The 10,631-nt window shown below is 54.5% G+C and overlaps 3 protein-coding genes across 3 annotated transcripts; all 3 read left to right on the forward strand.

Annotated features, from left to right (window-relative positions):
* Positions 1 to 1,059: 1,059 nt before the first annotated feature.
* Positions 1,060 to 3,025, forward strand: IE81DRAFT_16001 (hypothetical protein). The gene is made up of 4 exons (XM_025510526.1): positions 1,060 to 1,808; positions 1,878 to 2,124; positions 2,194 to 2,440; positions 2,512 to 3,025. The coding sequence occupies exons 1-4, from the start codon at positions 1,286 to 1,288 to the stop codon at positions 2,917 to 2,919; spliced, it is 1,425 nt and encodes a 474-aa protein (XP_025366763.1). The 5' UTR covers positions 1,060 to 1,285; the 3' UTR covers positions 2,920 to 3,025.
* Positions 3,026 to 4,071: 1,046 nt separating this feature from the next.
* On the forward strand, positions 4,072 to 5,892 carry IE81DRAFT_16014 (putative alpha-amylase). The gene is made up of 3 exons (XM_025510527.1): positions 4,072 to 4,934; positions 5,040 to 5,370; positions 5,444 to 5,892. Exons 1-3 carry the CDS (start codon positions 4,182 to 4,184, stop codon positions 5,797 to 5,799), a joined length of 1,440 nt encoding a protein of 479 aa, XP_025366764.1. The 5' UTR covers positions 4,072 to 4,181; the 3' UTR covers positions 5,800 to 5,892.
* A 921-nt stretch (positions 5,893 to 6,813) lies between these two features.
* Positions 6,814 to 8,695, forward strand: IE81DRAFT_350037 (hypothetical protein; the record flags this gene model as incomplete). Its single annotated transcript, XM_025516473.1, has 2 exons — positions 6,814 to 7,416; positions 7,484 to 8,695. The coding sequence occupies 2 exons, from the start codon at positions 6,814 to 6,816 to the stop codon at positions 8,693 to 8,695; spliced, it is 1,815 nt and encodes a 604-aa protein (XP_025366765.1).
* Positions 8,696 to 10,631: the final 1,936 nt, after the last annotated feature.

Consider the following 10,631-nt stretch of genomic DNA (forward strand, 5'->3'; position numbering starts at 1 on the left):
TAAACGTCAATTCTGAGTTCCAAGCTGCTTGAAAAATAGCGCTAGTGATGGGCCAGTGAAGTTTCGGTAAAGCGCGCGCAGAGATTGGACGGTCCGCGTTCCTGCACCTCCACACCATGGGGAGATTGCAGAACATTTCTCCAGAACATGCTTCAAGGGGACGAATGAGCCTTGGCTGCGACGGACCTGTCCCGGGGATCCTCGACTCGAAATCGAGCAGGCGAAGGCGGTCGGTCACGCGTTGGAAGAGGGGTATACAGCACCATACGTGCGCTTTCATATTACCTCGAGCGACGTCTCTTGTGAGACACAGGTGCGCCCTGGCACCCATGGCACAACACTCACGACTCTCACTATCAAGGCGTGCACACGCTTCACCGTTCTCTGCGGGGGGAGCCGAGCAAGGGACGGAAGCATCGGGGTGGGCTCGTGCGCACGAGACAGCGTGCGAGGACTCATGCGAGATCTTGACGGCTTGCATCAAATTTGCCCTGAAGTCTGCATGCTCGTCATCATTCATGCGGGAATTTGGCAGCCTTGGGAGAATGATGCCGTGAGCCACTGCCTGATCTCGGCACTCAGCCAAGTCCTTGCAATGCAACACCATATCATCACTAGTGCCAAACGGTCCCTGGCCACGTCGGCGCCACGCTCAAGCATTCCGATTACCGATCGAATTCTGCTCCAGAAAGGCCGTCACCTCCCCGCTCCATCACCAAACTTGGTCCCGAGGCGAAATGAAGCAATGCCATGCACGACTGCACTCGGCTGATACGACGATTCTTTCCGATGCTGACGGGCCCTACCGCAAGGATGCCGGCCATGGGGACTGATAATCACCTCGGGCCTACCGCATCGCGGGCCGTCTTTCGTTCGCAGAAGAGTCGAGTGCTGAACACAGGAAGCCGCTAAGCATTCACACTCGTGACTCGTGAAGGCCCATCCGCGCTTGCCGGAGTACGCTGAGAGCTCGGTAAAGTGTGTGGACCCCCGGAAAAGCGAGGATGTTCCCAATTGCTGGCAGCAATTCAGTGTTAATTTGTGCTCCCCTCAGGTGTAGGTCACCATAGGAGCGGTCGACACAGGAGTTTTAGGTGTGGACGCGCACCTTCGGACACGGTCCCCTAATTACGCAGCACATATAAGATCGCAGCGTCTTTCGCTCCCTCGATCCGTCTCTCACCTCGCAGATTCACTTACACACACACACACACACGCACACGCGCGCATACACACACACCTGTGTCTCACACATTCCTTGACGCGTCGACTCAAGCACAGCACCATGACGTCCAAAGTCTCCTCGGGCTCTATGGACTACTCCCATCGACCGCACAAGCCGCACCCGAGGGACGAAGATCTGTACGAATATGTGCTTCCCGATCTCACCATAAAGCAGGTTCTTGATGCCATCCCGGCTCACTGCAAGACCGTCTCCACGTACGAAGGCATCAAGATGTGGATTCGAGACTGGCTGATGGCATACGCTGCCTACAGAGCGTTCGTCTTTCTCGACGCAGCCTTGGCCAGCACTTCGGCCTCCTCCCTCCCTACCAAAGTACTAGCGGGCACACTCCTTCTCTCCGTCAGGATCTTCTATGCTCTTCTACAAGGCACCATTGGCTCGGGCATTTGGTTCGTCGCTCATGAAGCCGGTCACCGTACCTTGACCACCTCAAAGACGATAAACGAGATCTGTGGCTTCATCAATCACAGCTCTATGCTCATACCTTACTGGGCATGGAGAATCGTGCACGCTAATCACCACGCCAACACTGGGCACATTCACAAGGACGAAAACTATATTCGTGAGTCCTTTCGATGCGCGCCCTTCCACACCGGCGCTAAAGCTCACCCTTCTCGCGTACATGTTCCAGCCCGTACTCGCCAAGAAAAGGGACTCAAGCCTTTGCGACCTGCACCCGTCGACGAGTTCTCACCTCCACTGACTCCTACAAGCGCTGATCGAGCCTCGCTTTCGGAAGATGAGCATGACGGCAGCTCCTCGCATTCCTCCTCCGTCACTGCCGCGGAGGACATTCAAATTCATCACGCCATAAAGGAGCCGAGTCTCGGCGAATGGCTTGCGGAATACGCCGAGGATGCTCCCATCTTCAATTTTGTGTGGGTTGTTCAGCTTTGGTGCGACTAGCGCGGAGACCTGCAGCTGACTTTGTAGTGTGCCGACCACAGAAACATCTTTATAATGGAAGTCTTCGGCATGCCCCTCAGCCTGATTATCAACTTCGGTGGTCAGAGAAAGTACCCGTATGGCACCAGCTACTTTTTGCCTTCGTCTCAGCTGTTTAAAGAGAAGCACAGGCACCTGATCATCCTTAGCAACCTCGGCGTTGCTGGCATGCTCGCAATTTTGGCGAATTGGATTCGGATCAGCGGCTGGAGCCACGTCTGGTGGGCTTATTTCATGCCTTTCCTCGTGGTGCGTAGATTTTCTCTTCGACTTCGCATAGCACCAATGACTGACAATCGCTCTCGGTGTCGTGCCTGCAGACGAACTTCATCGTCGTCATGCTCACCTACCTGCAGCACATAGATCCAGAAGTGCCTCACTTGAGCGAAGAGGTCTGGACATTCTCTCGCGGCGCTCTCTGCACGGTCGACCAGTCCTTCTGCGGTCCGATTGGTGATTGGTTCACGCACAACCTGTCCCGTTATCACGTCGTGCACCACCTCTGCAGCACAAAGATCCCTGCACACCATCTGGCAGAGGCGACGGAAGCGGTCATTCCTCTGCTTGGCAGACACTACAGGTTCAGACCAGAGAAGAACCAGCTCAAGACGCTCTGGCAGAATGTGGCAGCCTGCAAGACGATTGCCAACAAAACGGATCCCGTCATCTTCAACCTCGATGCAAACGGTCACGCCCGGGCCTTCCACGCCAAGTCGAAAGCAGACTAGGTCTCGCAGTGACAGTTGGCTCGCTCGTCTTCTCGCTGTGCTATACATTCCGACGCGCTTCCACTCTCCTTGACCTTGTCAGAAGACTGCAGTCTCTGAACCTTGCCCCGTCCTGGCCGTATAGAAGACTTGAGCGGCTCATCCTCATTCCCAGCCCGCAAAGTCCACCACTTTCTCTTTCAACCACTTTCCCTTTGAGCAACCGTCCTGGCATGGACATACATCCATACACGACCCATGACCTTTGCTCTCGAACACGCTTCCAGGCACAAACGTCTTTTGCGCTTTGCCCTACCGTGACCTACTCGTTCAGGTCCGCCCCTCAACTCCTTGTACCATACTGTATCCCTCCTCGCCCGCTTTCGCCTTTGCCGCGCTCTGTCTCTTGACGCTCGAGCTGCCTACTCTTTAACTTCTCCGTCGAAATGGACACTGTCGTTTCTCCTTCCCTTAATGGTTGTGTCTTGATCCTTTGGGGAGCGATGATTGCGAATCACGTGCCATGATAGCTTCCAAACCGACATTTTACCGCTACGCGCCGCGTCTACGCTCGCTTGGTGGTGCGGTCCAATCACGGGTCTATCTGGCTGGCCTCCTTGCGTGGTCTGTGTGGCTTGCTCTTGCATGTGCTTCGCGTACGCATGAGCATGGACGCAACTCGCGCCTGACCACTTAGGTACGTAGGGTGCCCGTCATCGACGACGTGAATGCGTGCTTTCGAGCGCTTCTTCTTTTTCACTCTCTGGCGCCTCGTTTTCTGAGTTTGAAAGCCAAGTTGGCCAAGCGCTATCGATGTGCGCTATCAGACTGCACCGCGAGGAGGCTCTTGATGCTTCATATCGTGATCATGTCCGGCAAGGCCATTCATGATTATACTCAAAGCTGAAGAGTGCAGCTGGGATGCGCTCGATGACGATTAGCTGCAGTTGCTGTTCCATGTCTGAGACTTGGGGGACGAGGAAAGTGTCCTCCGCTCCCTTCACCAAAGCAATTCTTGGCTAGATGCACGGAGCTCTTCATATCGCTGATGTTGTTCCGCATGCAGACGGCAATCGTGAATGGAGGTTGGTCCCTCAAGTCTGGCTCCGGCTCGTCAGCAGATGGCAAAGGCCAGTCACAATTACGAATGCTGAGCACGAGGAAAGTCCAGCGAGTCAGGTTTCGCTTGACACGTCAGTACGAGGTCCTCATCAGAGATCCCTCTAGTCTATGACCAGCATCTTCTCTCAGCACCACACCCTCCCTCACCCGCACCGCTGACAATGTCTTCAGCAGCGAACAAGCACCACTCCGAGGCGGCCCACGCGCCAGTGATGCTTCAGGGGTTCGAGTGGAACACGCCAGCTGGAGGTAATCACTGGCAATGGTTGAGAGACAATGCTGCGCGATTTGCCGCCATGGGCATCACTGCGATCTGGATCCCACCTGCCACCAAGGGAGGTAATCAGGATGGCACAGGGTACGACATTTACGATATGTGGGACCTGGGAGAGTTCGAAAAGAAGCCGGGAGAAGGAGACGGGACGAGAACGAAGTATGGTACCAGACAACAGCTCGAGGAGTGCATTGGCGCGCTCAAGCAGCACCACATTGTCGTGTACATGGACCTGGTCTGGAATCACAAAGATGGAGCCGATGGGACAGAGAATTTCAAAGCTATCAAGGTGGACTCCGAGAATCGTTCCAAGGATATCTCTGAGCCGATAGAGATCGAGGGATGGACCAGCTTTACATTTCCCGGTCGTCAAGCGAAGCACAGCGGATTTCAATGGAGCTTCAACCACTTTACGGGGGTAGACTATGATAACAAGTCTGGAGACAAGAGCATCTACAGGATCGTGGGCGAAGGAAAAGATTGGGCGGATGATGTAGATGAGGAAAAGGGTGGATTCGACTTTTTGCTAGGAGCGGATATCGATCATGCTCATCCAGATGTGCGGGAGGAATTCACGAGGTATGCCAAGTGGCTCGTCAGAACATTTCCAATTGCCGGAATGCGCTTCGACGCCGTAAAGGTGAGAAGGAGGAGGAGGAGGAGGAGGAGGAGGAGGAGGAGGAGGAGGGACGCGATTGCGCGTGCGCCGCAGACCCTGCTCACTCCTCTGCATCCGACATAATAGCACTTCTCCCGCACCTTTTTGGCATCCATGGTCAAAATCATGCGCGAAGAAGCTCGGCATGTAAGGAAGGAAGCTGGCAAGGAGCCCTTTGAGGAGACAGATGGGCCATGTCTCTTTGCAGTTGGCGAGCTCTGGAAAGACTCTATCGAGACGATTGTGCATTACGTGACAAATTTTGAAGGAGAGCAGATGAGTTTGTTTGATGCACCTCTTCATTACAATTTCAAGGAGGCTAGCGATGCAGCGGAGAATTTTGATTTGAGGAAAGTTCTGGATGGCACGATGATGCAAAAAAGACCCATCGATGCTGTCACCCTCGTCGAGAATCATGGTGCGTCTCAATGAGTTGCGAGACACCCCTGGACGCGCACGCTAACTACAGCTTCTTCCTCTCTATGACTAAGATACGCAACCCGGTCAATCGCTGGCGTCGCCGATTTCTGCTACCTTCAAGCCTTTGGCGTATGCTCTAATTCTTCTTCGCGCCGAAGGATATCCCTGCGTATTCCTCGGCGATCTGGATGGCTGCCACGCCGAAGGAGACTCTCAACCTTCTGTGCCCAAGATGAACGATCTGGACAAGTTTATCAAGGCGAGAAAGTACTTTGGCGCTGGTGAACAGAGGGAGTACTGGGATCATCCCAATTGTATCGGATGGGTCAGGACGGGGGCGGGCGAGAATGGTGGATGTGCTGTGGTCCTATGCAATGGAAGTGGAGATGGAGAGAAGAGGATGGAAATCGGCAAGGTGCGCTTTTGAGTCTCTGTTGCTGCCCTGCTGCAGCGCTGCGTTGACCGTCCATCCAACTTGGCGTGCTGCAGGACCACGCAGGAGAGAAGTGGATAGACGTGATTGGTTGGAGGAAGGGCGAAGTCACTATCGGAGACGACGGCTGGGCAAGTGAGTGCTTCTTCGATTTTGCGGTGCGCGACAGAGATTGGTGCTTTATCTCCTTGCCTCTCCTGTCCAGACTTCCACTGCCACCCACGAAGCGCTGCCATCTGGGCTCGCAAAGATGCAGACGCTATCAAGGAATTCGCGTGACACGCCATTGCAAGTGACCGGAGGTCGAGCATGACATGCAAGATTCGTGATTGTCGGCAACTTTCTCCATCCAATAGACTTGGCAGATTTCCCTAGATCAACACGCTCCATACTGATTTGGCGTGTGCCCTCTAGCTATCGTGATTCACACTGGTCTGCTGGGCAAGGCGACCTCGTGTGGATGCCTCCGACGCGAAAAGTTTGTTCAGATCATGAGTACGATGTGGAACACCTATAAACCTCCAATGCAATCACAATAAGCTTACATTCTGAATCAAGAAGCATTCCATCACGGCTGGCAATAAGAATCACGAATGTGACTAACAAAGGGTGAATGTGAATCAATGACGAATCTGTGAATTTGGAATCAAATCGCAAATCTTGATCAATGTTGCAAGGTGGTGCGAGGAGGACGTGGTCACGTGACGACATTCCGCTTCTTTGAAAGCGGGGTTCGCGAAGCCGAGCCGGAGCGCGTGCAAGCCGATCATCAACTTCAGCGATGATTTCAGTGGCGCTGTGCTCGTCTCGACACGCATCACTGGGACTCGTGACTCCTCGCCTCCGCTCGCGCAAACACTCAGGCGCACTGTGACTACGAGCATCGAACGTACCGGTAGATCAGGGGCGCTCTGACAGACATCGAACTGACTTGAAACGGCATCTTTCCTGCCCAGTCTGGGATTCGCAAGAGCTCGATTGTTGGTACCTTGATTGGCGAGGCGCGAGATGACTGACCCATCCGGCTCGTCGCCCGCTCGAGCGGAACCTCAATCGTCGATCGTAAACGACTACTCCGGCCGCTCTGAGGAGCAGCAGCAGCACGCGCAAGCTGTGCGCTTTCTCACTTCTCTTCGAGCCCATCAATCCACCGTTGTCGCTGGCAGCGCGAAATCGGAGGAGGAGGTGCGCTCTGAGCAGCGAGGATTTTTGAAAGCCAAAGGATTGAGCGAGGACCAAATCGATGCTGCCTTTAGAGAGGCAGAGAGACCCGCTTCTGACGCGATGGCAGGTCAAGCAGCTCCAGCTCCAGCTCAGACCAGCATTGCGGCGGAGACGAGGGAAGAGAATCAGGCGTGGAGAGCTGCAGCTACTGCTTTCAACGATCCTTTGCATGCCGCGCCTGGATCCACCTTGCTACCTCTCCCTTCCAAGGACTACCCCGCTTCACCGCTGGCACTGTATTACGAGCAGAGAAATGGTAGAGCGCAAGAGTCTGTCCCTACTACGCCAAGGGATAGATACAAGGTGTTGCTCAGGTTCTTTGCTACTCTGAGCTACGCATCCGTGCTTGGCGGTGGCATTGCAGCTGTCGCTGTTGCGCTCTACAGGGTGAGTGGAGTCCGAAGCGCGCTAGGGATGTCGCCGTCACTCATACCTTCATCCACAACTTCTTTAGGCATATATCCTACCTCGACTCACAGAGACGCTCTCAGCTCGCTCTGCCTTGTTGAAGCATCATCACACACAATACGGCTCCTTGTTGGAAAAGATACGCTTGGTTGGTAAGCAGGCGATCGGGGGTCCTGTGCGGGCCGAGTCGGCGGATGAGCCGGCCGACGTGGCGCCTGAAACCGCAGAGGAAGACAGAGATGGCATAGCCACAGCAGTCAAGAAGGTCACTTTCAGTGACGAGGTGGAGAGAGACGACGCTTTGAAGTCCGAGACGGCGGTGGGCCCGCTTGCGGATCCGTCAGTAGAAGAGAAAGAGACAAAGAGCGCAATGAAGAAATCTGCATCTTCGACATCTATAAGCTCTGATCTGCGCTCACCAAAGAAGAGCGTTGCGGGTCTGGATGCAGAGGGAGAGGCTGTAGTAGCAGTGGAAAAGCAAGAGCAGGAACCTCTCAAGCCGATTTATTTGTTCGACGATCTCTGCGCCAGCTTGACTCGACTTTCGACGGCGCTCAAAGGCGAATTGGGTGCGACGGATGCTGGCGCTCGGGGCTCCAAAGCTCCTTCTCGGTCTCGACTTCCTCCAAATCTAGGATCAAAGCAAGCGACCGTGTTTTCCGAATCGTCGGCCGATGAAGATTGGGAGTCTTCCTTGTCCGCATCCGAAGGGGAGGGCGCGCACGCAGAGGAAGAAGAGGACGAATTGGAATTCGATCCTTTTGCTCCTATACCGCGAAGGCATGCGAGCAGTAAAGTTCGACGTAGAGTAGGTCCTTCCAGTCGAATGGGTGGCGGCAAACATTCGCCTTCACCCTTGTCCAACTCTTCTTCCGATGTGCACACGATCAGGCAGGGACAAGGCCAAGCACATGCTTCAAGTTCCAACCCCAAAGAGCTCTATTCTAGACTGAGCAACCTCAACTCCTACATTAATGCGCAGAGCTTCTTGTCCAGCACAAACGATGTGGGAAGGTACAATGGACCGTTGGGCATCTCCAATCCGAGCAGCACCTCCACACCATCGGGTTACTTGAGCGCCTCTGCGAGCGAAAATGAGAGCCCTTTCAAAGCTAGAGGAACGGCCACTGCTGCTACTGTCACGAGTGGCAGCGGCGCGACGGACACTTCAGCTGCACCAACTGCCGTCAGACCGACGGATGTGAATCAGGTAAAGGCAGAGATCAGAAGTTTGAAAGGTCTCTTGTTGAGCAGGTGAGTACCGTGTCCCTGCCCCTGGCATCTATCGTCAAGGCCGCTTCATGCTCTGGAAAAGGAAAGGTTTCGAGGTGCGATGCTCCTCATTGACTTCTCACATTCTTTGCCCTTTCACCGCCCACTCCTCGCCCCCCCTTTTTTTCTTTCCCTCTTGCTAGACGAAATTTCCCCTCGTACTCTCGTCCGCCCGTCGTGCAGTCTTCTTGATCGGCATTAAATCGGCGCCGCATGCGCTCTTGCCCCGGCCGGGTGCAAGCCCCACGAACATCGCCTCGGCAATGCACGTTGTACCACACCTTTGCGCTCAATCGAATCTGCGAAGTGTCGAGTTCTTCTTTGATCATGGGTTCGAGCGGTCTGAAGGATTCGTGAGGGCGTATGGTACAATGCCGAGTCGGGAGATAGGTGTGCAAGGGGGGGTGGCAAAAGCCGCTCATCTGTCCCAGACCGCACCCGACGATGAAGCTTGCGTCTTCTAAATGGAAAAGTCAGTCCACTTGCATCGTGTCCGACAGCAGCAGCGTATGTGCTCCCAAATCCTCGACGCCATGCTGCGCTTTTGCAGGGTCCATGCCTGCCGGATTCCCTTGCCTCTCTGCGCTCGATAGGTCTTGTGGTCGTTCTTGCTGATGCTTCGACGATTCATGCAGCTCATCGCCCCTGTCCAATTCGAAGGAGAGCCCAAGGGTTTGAATCTCTCTCCGCATCTCTTGACAGCGTCTTGCATGAGCAAAGCAGGTAGATGGGTATGGGCAAAAGGAGACGAGCCGGAAGAGGTGTGAAAGGGTGAGCTGATGCGATGTGATGTGGTTGGACCAATGCGCCTCGACGAGACAGCCTCTGGTCCTCTTGAAAGACTGATGAGGATGTGCCGCGCCTACAAGACCGTTTCGACTCACAAAGCGAGCAAACGCGTTTGTTCTTTTCTTCGATCAATCTGATCCCGCATGAGCTTTTTGAGATCTTTACGAGCCTTTCGCGGCGAGGAGGGAAGGAAAGTGGAGACGTTTCCGCGCGGAAAGTGACGCGACGCAATGTTTCACAAAGAAGGTCGATGTCAAACTTAGCAATTTGCCGAGCCGCATCGCGTCGGAGCGAACAAGAAATGCCTCACCTGTCTAGGCCTGATCTCGTTGATGAGGTGTTGCATATTGATGCAGATGCTCCGCAAATGTTCCCACTGATCTAAAGCTGTATACCTCTCCACCGCTTGTAGCTGCTGCTGCTGCTGCTGCATCGCGTGTTGTGCTCCTTGCATCCCCACCCCTGCTCCTCCATCAACCCCACCATCAAGTCCCCCATTTCCGACGTTTTGCCAAACTGTGTAATCGGCCGGCGGGTGAGTGAGGGTATCGACGAGCTGTAGTTGCGTCATCAAAAAGCTTCGAAGGAGAGTCTGAAGCGCTGCTTGATAGTCTATTCGGACGGGGAAAGAAGAATCAGAAAAAGAGTGAGATTGGGAGAGCAAGCGTGCGTCAAATCACTGCGGTACTGGTCGGATGCCACCTCCGTTCCCAGCCCATTACACCACTGCGTGCGACACCGCCATTCCGCCGCAAAGCTTGAAAACAACAATGCGACTCGGGCACGCGATTGCGATTGCGATGCACCCTCCAGATCTTCGCCCCTGCCGGATTTTTTAATCACCCTCAAGACGCACCTACTGGTTCGACGTACAGCTTGGGCACGCCCGTGCCTTCCAAGGTGGGTTTAGCAGGCTGGATCTGCAACGTGCAAGCAGGTGCAAAGTTGCAAAGCGGTCAGCATGCACGTGCGACGGTGCAATTGTGCACTCTGCGAAATAGCAACAAAATACAGCGGACCAGTAGGGTTCGTGTGCATGAAAGTAGGGCTTGAGCGAAGCTGAGCCTCGATCGTCATCTGAACAATCGAGACAAAGTCGTTGCGCCGTACCTCCACCGGGTACTCTTGGACGC

This window comes from Ceraceosorus guamensis (assembly GCF_003144195.1).
Source record: "Ceraceosorus guamensis strain MCA 4658 unplaced genomic scaffold IE81scaffold_106, whole genome shotgun sequence".
Lineage (NCBI taxonomy): Eukaryota > Fungi > Basidiomycota > Exobasidiomycetes > Ceraceosorales > Ceraceosoraceae > Ceraceosorus > Ceraceosorus guamensis.

Bases quoted from the DNA above. Each gene is read 5' to 3' on its own strand.
- IE81DRAFT_16001 (XM_025510526.1), top strand. From the start codon at position 1,286: ATGACGTCCAAAGTCTCCTCGGGCTCTATGGACTACTCCCATCGACCG. The intron at 1,809-1,877 runs GTGAGTCCTTTC...TACATGTTCCAG, and splicing joins CAAGGACGAAAACTATATTC to CCCGTACTCGCCAAGAAAAG. The intron at 2,441-2,511 runs GTGCGTAGATTT...TCGTGCCTGCAG, and splicing joins ATTTCATGCCTTTCCTCGTG to ACGAACTTCATCGTCGTCAT.
- IE81DRAFT_16014 (XM_025510527.1), top strand. From the start codon at position 4,182: ATGTCTTCAGCAGCGAACAAGCACCACTCCGAGGCGGCCCACGCGCCA. The intron at 4,935-5,039 runs GTGAGAAGGAGG...CCGACATAATAG, and splicing joins TGCGCTTCGACGCCGTAAAG to CACTTCTCCCGCACCTTTTT. The intron at 5,371-5,443 runs GTGCGTCTCAAT...TCTATGACTAAG, and splicing joins CACCCTCGTCGAGAATCATG to ATACGCAACCCGGTCAATCG.